General features: G+C 37.3%; 1 protein-coding gene across 1 annotated transcript; it reads right to left on the reverse strand.

Annotated features, from left to right (window-relative positions):
* Positions 1-14,237: 14,237 nt before the first annotated feature.
* On the reverse strand, positions 14,238-14,954 carry LOC111881930 (uncharacterized). Its single transcript, XM_023878309.2, has 2 exons — positions 14,825-14,954; positions 14,238-14,758 (listed from the first exon to the last, which is right to left on the reverse strand). Exons 1-2 carry the CDS (start codon positions 14,952-14,954, stop codon positions 14,238-14,240), a joined length of 651 nt encoding a protein of 216 aa, XP_023734077.2.
* Positions 14,955-17,458: the final 2,504 nt, after the last annotated feature.

The following is a 17,458-nucleotide window of genomic DNA, read 5'->3' on the forward strand; positions in this document are numbered from 1 at the left end:
TTCATTCATGAGTCAATACTTATTACTACGAGTACGTATACAACTATACTAGAGGAAGAACATATACAACTATACTAGAGGAAGAACATATACAACTATACTAGAGGAAGAACATATACAACTATACTAGAAAGAGAACATATACAACTATACTAGAGGAAGAACATATACAACTATACTAGAACAGTTCATTACATTACACATACTAGAATACGTTCATTATTGTGATATGAATCGGGGCATGACTTAAATGCCATGGCCCGAGTTGTAGCCAGAGTCTCTTGAAGGGAGAGCGTGAGTTTGCGTATAGATCTATACTGGATTGACTATCCTACACCTTGCTGCTAGCTACAGCCGGACCTGCAGGTCTGCGGGTGCCAAACGTCATTCCGTTATTACAACCATTCGTATGTTGTTGTTACCAGTCGATAGTATGGTGCAATTAGTCACATGATACCTTAATATAAATCCGGTTTAAGGTAGTTAGTACAACAATAGTTCCTATAATACAACACTACAGTACTACAATGATTTACCTATTACATATATTTAGTGATTATTTCACTTAAACATTAATGTACAAACTATATTTTGTTAAATAATAGTTACACTTGGGAAATTACACACTTTTACAACAAACGAGCATACAAAACAGTTAAGCCTTGGTAGAAGGCTACTTTAATAGAAAATATAGGTTTTTCTGAGAGATTCAAACTTTTACAAACACTTACATACATTTTACAAACTTACACTTGAGACACGTTCAAACGTTTTGATAACAAACATCGACACTAAAATACTTATGAACTCACCAGCTTAATGCTGATAAACTCTTTCAAAATAACTTGTATTCTCAGGTCATCAATAGACAGGTACTTAGGCCAGCTTTTGAGAAGATGGAGCGCATTCAAGACTCATCTTATTATTTTGATTTACATTATATTTTGGTGTCTAAAACTGTACAGAACACGCTTGTATTAAAATTATATATTTAATGCAATGGATGATGCTGTTTGCTTATTTACATTTACTGTGTTGTGATACTTTACATGACGTCCTCCGCCCCACAACGTTTCCGCCGTTCTTGGTTTTGGGGTGCGACACGTTTTAGTATGGAGAATTCAAAGAAGGCAGAGTTACCAATCCAAAGTAATGCGAAGTTGAGTACGACTCAAAGTCCGAGTACTGAAGTCGAGATAGCAGAAATGAGCTAAGTACCTTACGCTTCCGCAGTTGGCTCGATCATGTACGCTATGACTTGTACTCGCCCTGATGTGGCCTTCGCTTTGAGCATGGTCATTAGATATCTAGGGAACCCTAGAAAAGCACATTGGACCGCAATCAAGAATATTCTTAAGTACCATCGAAGGACCAAGGAATGGTTTCTAGTCCTCGGTGGGAGTGATGACTTAAAGGTGCGAGGGTATAGTGACGCCAGTTTTCAGACCGACAGGGACAACTACCGTTCGCAGTCGGGCTGGGTCTTTACCCTAAATGGTGGAGCAGTGACTTGGAAAAGTTCCAAGCAAGAGACCGTAGCTGACTCAACATGTGAATCATAGTACATTGAAGCAAGCGAAGCGTCAAATGAGGCAATATGGTTGAAGAACTTCATTGGAGACCTTGGAGTTGTGCCGACCATACAGGAGCCTATTGAGATTTTCTGTGATAATGAAGGAGCGGTTGCCTTGACCAAGGAACTGAGGGATCACGGCAGATCTCAACATATTGACAGAAAATATCACTTTATTCGATATCAGATGGAAAAAGGACTCCTCGTAGTGAAGTGCGTATCGTCAGAAGATAACCCATCAGATCTGCTTACGAAGGGACTGAGCAGGGTTAAGCACTTGCAGCATGCTAGGAGCATCGGGCTGAAGGACGATATTAGTTTAGATTAGATAGTTTGGAAACGTGTAATAGATAAATTATAATTAACATCTGATGATTAAATAAAAGAGTATTATTTATTAGTAATGTTACTATCTTATGTTAATTGTTTACCTATTGTTTCATTTTGCATGTTTTGACTTCCTGAATAATAAGAATTATTTAAATGGTCTACAGTTGTTCATATGTTGGAACTAGGTATGAATGAAGACTGTCATGAATTGGTGTGTAGATTGTCTAAAGTGTATTAGACATAGCAAAAGTTTGCTACAACATTCATGAGTGCTTATGAAAAGTTTTGAGCATTGGAATAAACCCATGCTTGCTGGAATCACTTCATGGAATTCATCATGAGTGATCGCAAGACGATAATATATCATATGGTCTTAAAACATAGATATATGGTTTATTGTTTTCTAATTGGTTGTGCATTGATAATGCGTAAACACATCAGTAACTTGATGTTATAAAACGCATTGTTGTGTATGATTTGATTAGTGGATAGTAAATGCATATAAGTCTAAGTTCATCTGTTCCTTTTATCCTAATAGGTTAAAAGTGATATCAGGACCCCTTGATGATTTGATTTGACTTATGTGTCGGGCCCGGTCAGGACTGAATTGATGTGTTCAATTACGTTCTATGTCAAATGAATCAGAGATTAAGAAACAAACTGTTGGATAATAAGTATGACTATGTTCCATGTAATTGTCCGCATGATATCTAGAACAAAGGATTATACGATCCCTTATCTTAAGGACAAGTTACTGATAAGATCAAGAGTTTTGAGAACTGTGATTGCTAATCGAATCCAGAAGTTGCATTTGCATTTATAGTTATTATCAAGGTTGTAAAAAATTCTCGACGTTAGCTAGTCGGTGGACTGGGGTTAAGAGATTAATCGGGTAGGCGGAGATTAATCGGGGGATTAATGGAGACCATTAATTGATAATTTGTTGAATTTTAAAAAATTGAATATGACTAATATCATATCAAAGTCCGTAAGTACCACTAATATCATAACAAAATAGGTTGATATGTTTAATACAACATTAATCATGCTTGAAATAGTTTCTATTGAGATAAAACTTCTTAAAAATGTTTAAATTTCATCGTTTTATACAGTTTTACTCATTATTTATGCATGGATTAATCGCTAGGTGCCATCTAGTTGGTTGAGTAATGCCTAGGGATTAATCGGAGATTAATCGGGACCTAGTCATGATTTTTACAATAATGGTTATTAGACTTATCCAAGTAGGGGAATGTTGGATTAGTGTCCAAGTCCATAACTATATTTGGTATGTATTTGACCCAGTTATGCATGGTCCTTTTAGGTTGCCTTCACCAAAGCAACTTGATTGGAGGAATAATATAGAAAGAGGTGATTATGGTTTATTAATATATTATAAGATTTATATATTAAAGGAGAAATCATGTTTGTTTAATTAACGTTGGTCAATAATTAATTAAACATTAGTTTTGTGATCAAAAGAAGTTAATTGAACTTAAGGGGCTGAACTGTAATTATGTGATAGTTACAAAGTTAGGCAAGGAAACCTTAATGGATAGGGTGGACAAATTCTGGGGATAATGCCTTAAGAATTCGTCCATGATAGGGATTCTAGAATTATCTTATAGGCTGCTTGGTGGCTAAGTAACCAGATAAGGATAATGACTGAAACCCTAATTCATACACCTATATAAAGGACCATTGGGCATGGGAATTTCGGCCACTTGAACCCTAGAAGTCCTAGAGCTGAAATTCTCCTCTCCCCTCTCTCTCTTGCTTCCTCCAATTGCTATTGGTGTTTGTGATTCATTAGAGGCACAACACTTAAGGTGCTAAAGTTTTCAAGGCTTCAAGATCTTCAATCAACAACAAGGTAAACATCTAGATCTACTTTGCTATGTTAATTTCGATTATATACACTAGATCTAGGGTTTGAAAGTCTTGGATGAATGCATGTACAATTAGAGAAACCTAGATCCAAGCATTAGGGTTTGCAGGAGCACATAGGGTGTTCTTTTGGCTCAAACCCATCACGCCCAATGTACGTAGGGACCTCCTTTACAAATAAGTTTCATTCCAAGGGTTAAAAGGGTAAATACCTACATTCCGAATGTTACATATAGATAGTAAAATACTTGATTCTACCCTAAGCCCTTCATCAAACAAGAAAATGAAATAAAGCTAAACAAAAATTCTCAAGCTATACAATCTTAGTTATGTACAACTACGATGCATACACTAAGCAACTACAATAATGACGCTAATTATATATAAGAAGTAATCCTAGGGTATCAAGCATCCTATATCAGGAAATCCTTTCATGTAATTCCTGAAGATCCCTATCCTACCACTAGCATGATGTTATATCATGAAAAACATATCAAGTAACCGTGTGGGTAACTTTGGGTAAATTTTCTTGCTCTGGCTGATCATACACATCGCATCATTCCTTGGTTACTTTTGAAAACAATTTTTGAAAACCATTAAAAGAAAACTTTACAGCTTCCTAGTTTGAGTTTGGATTCACACGAATGTTCATCCAGTTCTCTCAAACCGAGGCTCTGTTACAAACTTGTAACACTCCAAATATCATAGAAAATTAAAAATTTTAAATTTCAACCATTAACCAACATTTTTTACAAAAAGAGTCATTGCTTCAAAAGTATTATTCAAAATCATAGTTTTTCCTAAGACCTAATAACACAAAATAGGAAGATGTGCACGATCACGCCTTCTCCTTCCTACGATCATCCGAAGTACCTAAAACAATAAACTGAAATTGTAAGCCAAAGCTTAGTGAGTTCCTCCAAAGTACCATCATGGAACATATAAAATACATAGATTAACATGTTGGGTCCATAACCTCCCAGTTGGATTACCTTGGCTCACAACCTCCCTGTTGGATTGCCCTGCATACCACATACTGGGTCCACTACCTACCGACTGGGTTGACTTAGATGGTTTGTGGAGTTTGGCCTATTTTGACCCAAGGATATTTTGGATAAGTTGGTAGTTATTTAAGTCGACCAATATTTTGGGATAATAGGTGTCGAGTAGAGCCGGTTGTCAGGGAAGAGATTTATTCAGCTTATGTTCAGACTGAGAGGTGAGTTTTCCTCACTGTACTTACGGGTCGAAGGCACCAAGGCCGACCCAACGAATTGATATCCTGTCTATACTGATTGAAGATATGTTGAGTATGCGATAGATCTGAATGATTATATGATAGTTATGATATACGTTAGACTGGTAGATCTATAGGGCTACCTATGATTATTGGTTGTATAATCATCTGTATGTTGTATATATATTATATGTTATATGCCGACATGTTACATTGGGGTTGAGACTACTGCTTTGTGTCGTCAGTCAACAGACCATGTCAATCCAATTGGGATGTTGTGGGCTAGGGTAATTCAACCAGGAGGTTGTGGACACAATATGCTAATCTGTGTATTTTATATGTTGCATGATGGTACTTTGGTGGAACTCACTAAACTTTGTGTTATAGTTTCAGTTTATTTTCAGGTACTTCTGATGATCGCGGTACGATGAAGGTGTGGTCATGCACATCTTCCTGTTTTGTGTTATTGGGTCTTGGTGAAAACTCTGAAAGTCATGACACACTTCAAATTGAAGTATTTCGATGGTACAATCAAAATCTCTATTGGATAAAATTTAGTGACAACAACAGAGAATTAAAAGGTTACGATTCTTGTGTGTACCATATTCAAATACCCAAAAAGGGATATAACTCCTTGTTCGAAATAAAGCTAAACCAAAAATTCTCAAGCTATAGAATCTTAGTTATGTACAACTATGATGCATACACTAAGCAACTACAATAATGATGCCAATTCTATATAAGAAGTAATCTTAGGGTATCAAGCATCATATATCAAGAAATTCTATCATGTAATTCCTGAAGATCCCTAGCCTACCACTAGCATATTGTTCTATCGTGAAAAACATATCAAATAATAGTGTGGTTAACTTGGGGTATACTTTCTTACTCCGGCTGATCGTACACATATCATCATTCTTTGGTTACTTTTGAAAACCATTAAAAAAACTTTTACAGCTCCCTAGTTTGAGTTTGGATTCACACGAATGTTCATCCAATTCGCTCAAACCAAGGCTCTAATACCAACTTGTAACACTCCAAATATCATAGAAAATTAAAAATTAAAAATTTCAACCATTAACCAACATTGTTTACAAAAAGAGTCATTGCTTCAAAAGTATTATTCAAAATAATAGTTTTTCCCAAGACCCAATAATACAAAGCAGGAAGATGTGCACGATCATGCCTTCGCCTTCCCGCGATCATCAGAAGTACCTGAAACAATAAACAGAAACTGTAAGCCGAAGCTTAGTGAGTTCCCCCAAAGTACCATAATGCAACATTTAAAATACATAGATTAACAAAATGGGTCCACAACCTCCCATTTGGATTACCTTGGCCCACAACCTCCCCGTTGGATTGCCTTGCATACTACATACTGGGTCCATAACCTTCCGACTAGGTTGACTTGGCTAGTTTGTGGAGTTTGACCTATTTTGACCAAAGGATATTTTGGATAATTTGGTAGTAATTTAAGTCGGGCAATATTTTTGGATAATAGTTGTTGAGTAGAGTCGGTTTTCGGGGAAGAGATTTATTCAGCTTGTCTTCTTACTCAGAGGTGAGTTTTCCTCACTGTACTTATAGGCCAAAGGCACCAAGGCCGACCCAATGGATTGATATCCTGTTAGGTACTGATTGATGATTTGTTGAGTATGCGATAGATCTGTATGATTATATGATAGTTATTGATATACGTTAGACATGTAGATCTATAGGGCTACCTGTGATTATTGGTTGTATAATCATATGTCTATTGTATGTATATTATATGTTATATGTCAACATGTTACGTTAGGGTTGAGACTACTACTTTGTGTCGTCAGTCAACAGACCATGAGAATCTAACCGGGAGGTTGTGAGCCAGAGTAACCCAGCCGGGAGGTTGTGGGCCCAACATGCCAATCTAGGTGTTTTATATGTTGCATGATGGTACTTTGGAGGAACTCACTAAGCTTTGGCTTACAATTTCAGTTTATCGTTTCAGGTACTTGTGATGATCGCAGGACGGTGAAGGTGTGATCATGCACATCTTCCTGTTTTGTGTTATTGAGACTTAGGAAAAACTCTGATTGTGAATAATACTTTTGAAGCAATGAATCTTTTTGTAAACAATGTTGGTTAATGGTTGGAATTTTTTTTTTTTTTTAAATTTTTATGATTTTTGGAGTGTTACATTGGTTTTGTCTTATAACTGATCCAAACCCCCACACACCCTTGTTAATCATCAAAGAAGAATCCAATTAGAACTAATTCTATTCAACAATAACAACCATAGGGTGTTAGAAATCCATTACCTCAAATGTAGGGATCTTTTGATGTCTAAGAACATTAATCAAGATAAATTAATAAGGATATTCAATTAAACCAAAGGTCTTTTGGCCTAGCACTATCATATGTTGGAAAAATGACCCTTCCTAATGTTAGAAAAACGGGTTATTTCGATTGCTTGGATTCCACTGAAAGTCATGATACACTTTCAAATTGAAGTATTTCGGTGGTACAATCAAAATCTCAATTGGATAAAATTTAGTGACAACAATAGAGAATGAAAAGGTTATGATTCTTGTGTGTACCAGATTCAAATGACCAAAAAGGGATATGACTCCTTGTCCGAAAACTGTCATATTAACAGTTACAAACTGCCACAAAGCTGTCACTAAACTTGTAACACCCCAAGTTCAGAAGTGCAAGTTCAGGGTTCTTGGTGTAATTAAGGAAGATCGACTCGGCGAGTCGAGTCGTGATTTGGCCATGTGCTAAGTGACTGACTCGGCGAGTAGGCAGCTAGACTCGACGAGTCAGTGCTGGAGTGAGAAACCCTAATTCATGGGGTTTGCACCCTATATAAGGAACCTTAAGTCCCACCCCAGCCTCTTTAGGACTCCCTCTGATGTCCAGAAACTTTCCACATCGATTTCAAACCCTAAATTGAGAGTGAGAGGGATTTAAGTGTGTTTTGGAGCTTGAAGAAGAAGGATACTTGAAGCAAGAGTTGGTGGGATCATAGAGGAGCGAAGTGGATCTGATTTCCTTGCTTCTTGGCATCAGCATCAAGGTAAAAAGTTGTTGCCTTGACTTTGTTGTGTTTAGATGGTTCATGAATGAAGTTTTAGGGCCAATTTATCATATATGAGCCTCTTTTCGAGTATTGGGTTTAGATCTGTGGTTGCTACTACAGATCTAGACTGGTCCTGACTCATGAATCTGGAAAGTGATAGCTTTGGGGCTTGATTGAGAGTGTCCTTGCCTTAAAACTTCACTTTAGCTTGAGTAGAGCTTGTTGAGCCTTGCATGCACGTAAAGTTGGAAACTTTACATGTAGATCTTGCCCTAGGAGTCCAGATCTATGTATTGAAAGCAATAGTTTGGCCTGTGATCATCTGAATGAAGGTATTACGTATGGACTCGGCGAGTCTGGGAGATGACTTGACGAGTCGGACAAAAGATTTGGAATGAATCGCGTAGTAACTCGGCGAGTCACATGGGTGTACTCGACGAGTTGGATGAAGATAGGCAAGAACTCGACGAGTTGGAAGAACAACTCGACGAGTCTATTGAAGATTGCCTTGGGCTCAACGAGTCTGTTCTTGGACTCGGCGAGTCTGGTCGAGGAGTCCTAACCTTTTCTGGTTAAGTCGTGAATCGGTGAGTCGAAGGATGACTCGGTGAGTTGAGCATGAAGGGACTCAGAGTTTGTTGGACTCGGCGAGTCTTGGGGCAACTCGACGAGTTGAGTCGTAATATGAGAGTTTTGAGTATGGGAACTCGAAGAGTCAACGAGTTGACTCGGCGAGTAGGGTCAACCAGGAAGGTTGACCTTGACTGAGGACTTGGACTTTAACCAAGGGTTGACCAGTTGACTTCCGGGGGTATTTTGGTAATTATTGGTATTTATTGATTTGGTTTTTGGTAATGATCAGTGGCGGAGTTCGTGCTGGTGGTTGGAGCAGCGTGATCTTATTCTTCAGTCGGCAGTGACAGTTGAGTTATCCTCACTATACTGACAGGGTCTACGGCACCAAGGCCGACCCTCCATCGGATGGAAATCCGGGTATTGTTGTTATGTTATTGCTATATGGAGATCCTTGTTGATGGAAAGGCGGCCGACGAACGCTCGGTGGACTCTATATCCTCAAGGAATCAATTTGGAACCCGGAAAATCATATTTATTTAGGAATGTAGCATATGGTTTTAGAGGTTGTCCTAAATGGGAGGATGTGGATACGGTTAGTTAAGTTTAATAATTATTATTTTATATATATAATATTACTGAAATTACTAGTATTTAATTTATATTTTTTTTGCAGGTTATATCTGTAATAAATGTTGTGCATACCCATTGGTTTTTGGTGGTTCTACATTTAGATACCTGGAAAGTAGAAATTTTTGATTCAGCACAAGTTGCGGGTTACTTCTCAACATACAACACTAATGGAGAATTCAAAAGTTTTGGAGATAGTATTATCTCAGAGTTGGATGCCATTGATTACTGGAGCCATTTCCCCCATTGGACACAGAGACAAAGCAAAGGTCGAGTTTGTTGATGTTGTAGACGCCCCACAACAAGAATATAGTCTTGAAAGAGGGGATTGTGGAGTATTTGTATGCATGTTTATGGAAATGATTGTTTCTGGGGGTACCAGTGGCGATTTCAAGGACATGTAGAGAAGCTGCATTTCTCTATAGAAATAAGATGGCAAATGTTATTTGGGATACTATATAAGTTGATATTAGGAACTTTGTATATATATTAATATTAAATACTTGTTTCTAGTATGTAATCGTGTCACTTCTGGTAGTATGTAATCTTGTAATTATCTTTTATATTTTTTAAACATAATTCACCAAAAAATGTTACAAAACCATACATTCAAACAAAATAAACATTACAAATAACATGAATACATTACAATAGAGTCGTCTACATAAAAATAAGGTTTCTTACGACTAACAAACATTAGATAAAACATTGGAAATAAAATACTCATCTACTTGAAAAAAACTTTATCTTTTACCAGATTCCAAACGTCCGTATACTCGAAATCATGTCCATCAAACTTGCATAGGTAATATCCATTCACATCTTCAAGAAGTTCTTCATTATCTGCTTGAGAGCGTCGCATTTTCTCAGGATTGTAGCATCGATTGAACCATGTGACCTTAAACTTTAAATCCATCCATTTACTAACAATAGCAGGTTTTAGTCGTTCGTGTCCTTGCCCGACTTGATAGTTGAACAAAGCTATGAGGCGGGACCATTCATCACCTACAAGGCAATTCAGGGGAGCCATCACTGGTAGACCCTCGTAAATGGTAATCCAACTTTGTATTAGGACCAACAACTCTGTTGGCGTCCATGGAGATGTACAATTTGTTGGAGAGGCTGCATTAGATGGATTTGTTGCATTCGAAGAACTTGGTACATTGGACGCCATTTCTTAATTGATCTACTATCAACTAAAGAATTGAATTTCGTATAGACACTACGTTTAATATATGTACAAACATATGTTATACAAAGATATGTCAGTAACGCGGACTGACGAGCCAGTAACGCGGACTTACGAGCCAGTAACGTGGACTGACAACGATTAATATATATAAATAGTTTCTTAATGCGGACTGACGAGTCAGTAACGCGGACTTACGAGTCAGTAACGCGGACTGACAACGATTAACATATATAAAAAGTTTCTTAACGCGGACTAACGAGTCAGTAACGCGGTCTTACGAGTCAGTAACACGGACTGAAAACGATTAATATATATCAAAAGTTTCTTAACGCGGACTGATGAGTCAGTAACACGGACTAACAATTACTAGACAAAACAGTTTTGCGGACTGACAAGACAGAAACACGGATTGACAAGTCAGTAACGCGGAGTGATCATTGGCTTTGCGGACTCACAAGTCAGTAACGCGGACTGACAACGAAGTAACACGGACTAACAACCCCGTAACGCGGATTGAGAACGCAGTAACGCGGACTAACAAGTCTATATAAAACGACAAACAACAATGTATCACTTCATCTAAGGTATTTTAGTTCATGTGCTTTGTATGTTTTACAATGGGTTCAAACCAATGGACCGCTAACGAGTATTTCCTTCTAGCTCGTGCATATATTAATGTCAAAGAGAACACCAGTTTGGAGGATATAATGTTTTTCTCCCAACTAACGAATACCTTCAACACTGACGCTGAAACCACCATACAAAACCATCGCAACACGCTTGATATAGCTACAAAATGGTATGAATTGAAAACGGAAGTTGTGTTATTAAACGATCTTTATAATAAGATTGAAGATGATCATGTCAATGATACTGAGGAAGAGATCTTGGAGGTGTCTAAAGAAGAATACAAATCCATTAGCAACGGACAGAGTTTCGAGTTTGAAGCCCCTTGGAATCTTTTGAAAAATGTACCGTTTTTTTAAGTAGAACTGCATTTTGTATTGTTCTTGTATTTCTTTATTTAAATGTAATATGGTATTTATCCTTTATTTTAAAAAAAAATATTTGACCAACAAATGTTACAAAACCATACATTCAAAAAACATTATCTGACAAACAGCTTACGCGGACTGACAAATAAGCTACGCGTAATGACAACACATTTACGCGGACTGACAAGTAAGTTCTGCGGAATAATGTATACTAATTCCTTATAAATTTTGACAACCATGACGAAAATTTACAAGGTGTCGAAAGTTGTGAAAATGAGTTCAGTCAATCAGGTATTAAGGAAAAGTTTCTCCAGCCTACCGACTTTTTTCCATAAGCTGCAAAGAAGCAATCCTACCACCTTCACGTACATTACGAAGGATCGGTACAATCGTTTCCAAATTTGTTTCGTGGCATTGGGATGCGTGGTATGTAATCCCTTATAGTAAATAAATATTTAGTTATTTCAAGTTGGTATATGCCTAATATTCTTATGTTGACTTACAGATTCGTACATTTCTCACGTCTATGATATCAATCATATTCGTTGGTCAAGTACCTCTAATTGGGGCATATGTAACATCCATGTACATTGCTTTTGCTTTAGATGGAAATCATGAACCCCTTCTCATAGTGTTTGCCTTGGGAACCATAAATTGTGACAATTCATGGTTATGGTTCATAAGGAGGCTTAAAGACTGTTTAGGTGACAATACATAATTTGGTTTCATAAGCCATATGTCTGATTCTATGGACTTTGCAGTCCACAGAGTCTACCCTGATTCATATCATGGCTATTGTTGTAAAAATATAGCCAAGAAAATACGCGCTTCCATCGGAACCAATACAGTCGTAGAACAGTGGTTCTGTAAGACGTGTAAAGCATATAATTTATCTCAATTTTATGCATGTTTGAACAATTTAAAAAATGAGGTAAATGGGAATGATCTTCATTGGCTTGACAATATTCCCATTGCAAAATGGGTACGGGCTTGTTTTCCAAGAGTAAGTTTCAATGTTAAATTCATTGACATTCCCGATGTTTTCAATTGGTTTAAAACAAACACGCATGAGTTTCCAATAACAACAATCATTGAAATGGTTCATGACTCGATGTAAGAAGTTTATCTTCGACGTGCTGTTTTTGGAGGTAATTATAAGTTATGACATCATTAAAACGGTGAATTGATATGTTTATTATACGTTATGACCTTATAATTTTTTTTATTGATTCAGTTGATTTCACAGGGGATATCCATAATCTTCTAACCCCTTATGCACTTAAGGTGATTCATAAAAGATTTATCCACTCGGATGGTTGTAGGATTACGCATATTGTTGGCGATAGATATGAAGTGACTAAGTATTCAACAACCGAATATGTACAACTAGACCGTGGTATTTGTAGTTGCGGTAAATGGCAAAAATGCGGTATACCTTGTGAGCATGCTATAGCTTCACTACACAGACTCGAAATTGCAGAAATCCATCAAATGGTAAATTTAAAGTTAAGTACAGCGGTGTATCGAAATGCTTATCAAACTGAGACGGTCTATCCTATTCCAACCCTTAGGCATTGGGAAAAACCAGTCGAAAGTGTTGTGGTCTTACCTCCACGCCAATTCAATTGAACTTTATTGTATGGATCACAACGAATATTAGTTTTTATTCAGTTCTATGTTAACCGTACTTGTAATGGTTTGTTGGCATTCTTTACTTTTTAATAAAAAAAATGTTTACCTTTAAATAAATAATTGTATTTTCATAATTGTAATATGTATGCATGACAACGACTAGACAAAAAAACTATGCGAACTGACAAACGCAGTAACGCGGACTGACAAAAACCTCTACGGACTAACAACAGCTCTCTGCAGAGTGGAAGGGACTATATATAGTCATGGATGGTCGTCGGATTTTTCGTATAGAGTTATAATTTTTTTTTTAAATTTAAAATGACTTCATCTTCATCTTTGTATATTTGCTCGTGCAACGAAGTTGATTGTTTCTATTGTGATCCGATCGACCCTTTTCTTGCACCATCACCAAATTTAAGAGAGTCATATATGTCGGAGGATACTTTGCAACAACTACAATGGGCTGAAGAACAACAAAAAAAAAGATAAAGACTCGTCTCGGGCTCTCACTGAACGACGTGACCTCATTGCGGCGGAGTGCAAAGATGTTGAGGAAAGGATGACGATTACAAAAAAAAATCAAAGATCATGAGGAATGGATAAAAAAACTATGAAGAATCTCAAACTGTCTGAAAAATGGCTTGCTGACAAGGATGCAGAAATGATAGAACTTTATAGGCAAAAGGACCGTATGGAAGATAAAATAAGAATAAGGGACGACTATATAACAATGGAGAAAGAAAAGTATCCTTTGCAATTCCCTTAAGTTAATTACCATTGTTGTACGTTTACTATATGTTTCTAGTTTGTTGAATGTATTAACTTTGAGTATTAGTTATCATTCTACTAGTAATTATGCAGTAATATAATCATAATATTACCCATCATCTTTAAAATAAACACACCAGCTCAAAGTAGACAAATTAATGTCCTCTAAAACAAAACATAATTAATTATAAATACAACATCAATCATTCAAATCAAACGTTGAACAATAGTCTTCTCTCTGCGTCCCACTCGTCCAACGCGTCTCTTGTGTCCCGTGCGTCTCTAGCGTCTCCTGAGTCCCTTCTGTCCCTTTCCCTTTTCCTTTTGTGTTACTACCTGATGTCGTACTAGTTTTTCTAGCCTTTTTTGTTTCTTTGGGACCAATGCAGGACAAGTCGCTGCATTATGTGTTGTACTATCACATCTACTACACCTCTTATTATAGGTTCCTCACCTTGTGACGGAATACGATTTCTGTTTCTCGGTCTACCAGCTTGACATGTATCCATTATCGGGGGTTTCACAACCATCATCTCAGCAGGAATCTCCCAATCACATGGTTCTGGAAGGGGGTAAACCGGCTCCTCATACGTACTTCGGTATGTTTCCATTTTGTAAGCATCTATAGGCAGATGTCCGAAGTTAGTTTTGTTCAAGTGCTTCAAGACCATTATCACATGACCACAAGGCAACCCAGTTCCTTCCCAATATTTGCATGTACAAGTCTCTTGCCTCAGATCAACTATGCCACCATGTTTGAAATCATGAACTTCATAAAATGCATCTGAAACACCAGAAATGGACCATCCTGTCGTACGCTCTTCATTTTTACTAACTACTTTTTCAGCCCACTCGGTTAGCACTGTTGAACGTTTCCCTATAAAGAAGATATATATAATTAACTAATTATTCGACCTAATTAAAGACAAAATAAAATTCATACCTCCTTCGATGCGACGCTTGTAACACCATTCCTGTGAAAGACGTCGGAAGAACTCAAGAAGGGGTATTATAGGCATCTTCCTTGCATCTACAGATAAAGCATTCATGAACTCTGCACTGTTCGAGGTCATGTAATCGTAACGTTTCGATGGCGAATATGCTCTAGTCCATTTAACACAGGGAATTTCACTTAGATACGCTGCTACTTGCGGCCTAGTAGAACTAAATATATACCACAATTCTTCAAAAACATTTCTTTTGTAAGCTTTCACAAGCCTCCAAAACAACCCTTTTGTTTTATCATTTTTCCCAAACTTGTGTACTATGTTTCCTAGTGTGACATCCCCAAAATCTTGGCCAGAAAAGACCGATTTCATTGATGCTTTTTAAAATAATTTCAGAGTAAATCCTTTTGATTTTAAAAGAGATGCGGAATTTGTTCCCAAAAACAAAACATGATAAAATAGATCTTTTATCAAAACATTTCATAAAGAAATATAATTTCATTTCATAATCAAAACCGGGATGTCATGTTCCGATACAGACCATAAAGCATAAACGATAACATTACAAGTCATTCAACAAATATTATACATATGCAGACTTGTAAACAAAACAACTTGATGATTCATCCATCTTATGCCCTTACGCCACTTCCTGTAATACAAGTAAACTGAGTGGGTCAGGCTTGGGAGCCTGGTGAGCATATAGGGTTTTCAACCCACAATAAATAATTATATTTAATTCAACAATCAACAATAACCCGATTACCCATTCCCGTTTTCCTTACTTTACGTCCCTAAAACAACATCTATTATAAGGGACCTAATCTAGGAGTTTCATCGGGACAAACATTACTGCAAAGGGGCTTCCTTAGCAATAAATATCCTAAAGGCAACCATGAGGGGGATATAGTTCACCGGTGAACACGTCGTTCACAAGACCTACAGGTTATGAGCCTACTAGTGTTCCACAGGACTGTCTAGAATAGTCCGTGGTCGTCATCCATACTCTGCTGAATGACTAGAATAACACCAACAACATCGAGGCCTCTCATCTGTTTATTACACACCAATTATCTATCCATGTTCTACCCAACATATTAGTAGATAAAGATATACATTTTTATACAAAGTTTAAAACCTGTATAGCATGCTCGATCAATACATTTTTCCACATAACAGATGAGGTACACACACATAACACGTATTTCATAGAGAATAAATCAGATCTATGAGATAGAAGAAAGTGAATATACATCCACACATATAGTCAACAAAGTATACACGTAACACGTATTTCGTATAAAATACTTCATAATAATGTGTTAGAAGAAAATGACTACACACTCACTTGATCAGAAGATGATCGGGCAACACTACGACTTGTAGAAGTAGTGTTTCTCCGTAGATCTGGAAGATCTTCACATAAACCGGGCTCCTCGCGGGCAGGTCTTCGGCTCTGAAATCTCACTTCTCGGGATTCTCGGGACTTCGGATCTTGCTTCGGGGCTCGCGAATAATATTGGGGCTTCGGGGTATGATTGGCAAGCAAATCGAGGCAAAAACTAGAGAGAAGAAAGAGTTTGAACTAGAGAAAATGGTTGATCTCGCATTCTATTTATAGGCTGCTGGGTCTAGGATTATGCCGGGCGTAATTTCCAGGTACGCTGGGCGTACTAAGTACACTGGGCGTAATTAGGTTACGTTGGGCGTACTTTGACGTCACTGCATGCGTCAATTGGTGGCACTCGAGTATTGGTCAGACAAGTTGCACCCCTCTGAGTACGCTGGGCGTACTCAAATTACGCTGGGCGTAATTTGACTCGTCAAACTTCTAAATTGCGTAACTTTGGCATACGAGCTCCGTTTTCGACGTTCTTTATATCAACGCGTAGGTTAGACCATACTCTACAACTTTCATTTAGACTCAATTTTTACTTTTATTTTTATTATTTATTTTTAGTAGGCCGGGACAGGAAAACTTCGTTATAAATTCATAACTTCTTCGTTCGACGTCCGTTCTCGCCTAACTTTTCATCGTTTCACTACTAACAACGAGATATTCGATTCTCGTTTAGATTGTTCTGGCTAAAAACCGCTCGATCTCAAATCGAGTATTCGGGCTGCATACTGCCAAGTCGAAACTTCAGAAAATCATAACTTCCTCATACGAAGTCAGATTTGGGCGTTCTATATATATTTAGAAACCTAGTTTCAACTACTACAACATTATCCAAAGATATCGAGTTTATTTTACACTTCATTTTGACGCTAATTTTTATTCTTAATTCAATTAAATTATAATAATTAAGAAAACACACACATAATTCACATAATTCACAAATAATACATTTTTATTATTTCAGATTGGGTTACAAAGGTTAACCTAGACTATTACATTGCTAAAAATGGCAAGCCCATAATCACGGGCGTTACAATTTTCTCCACCTTAGAATGATTCCGTCCCTGGAATCACACATCAACAAATAAATGCGGATAGCGACCCATCATGTCACTCTCCGTCTCCCAGGTGAGATACGACCCATTCGTGTGTTTCCAACGGACAAGCACTAACTCAACCATCTTACGTCGCAATTTCTTAGTCTTCCGGTCAACGATTGCTTCTGGTTCTT

This window comes from Lactuca sativa, chromosome 6, assembly GCF_002870075.4.
Source record: "Lactuca sativa cultivar Salinas chromosome 6, Lsat_Salinas_v11, whole genome shotgun sequence".
NCBI lineage: Eukaryota > Viridiplantae > Streptophyta > Magnoliopsida > Asterales > Asteraceae > Lactuca > Lactuca sativa.

Excerpts from the sequence above, each read along its gene's own strand:
- LOC111881930 (XM_023878309.2), bottom strand. The coding sequence starts at position 14,954 with ATGACCTCGAACAGTGCAGAGTTCATGAATGCTTTATCTGTAGATGCA. Across the intron at positions 14,759-14,824 it reads CAAGCGTCGCATCGAAGGAG|GGAAACGTTCAACAGTGCTA; the intron begins GTATGAATTTTA and ends TCTTCTTTATAG.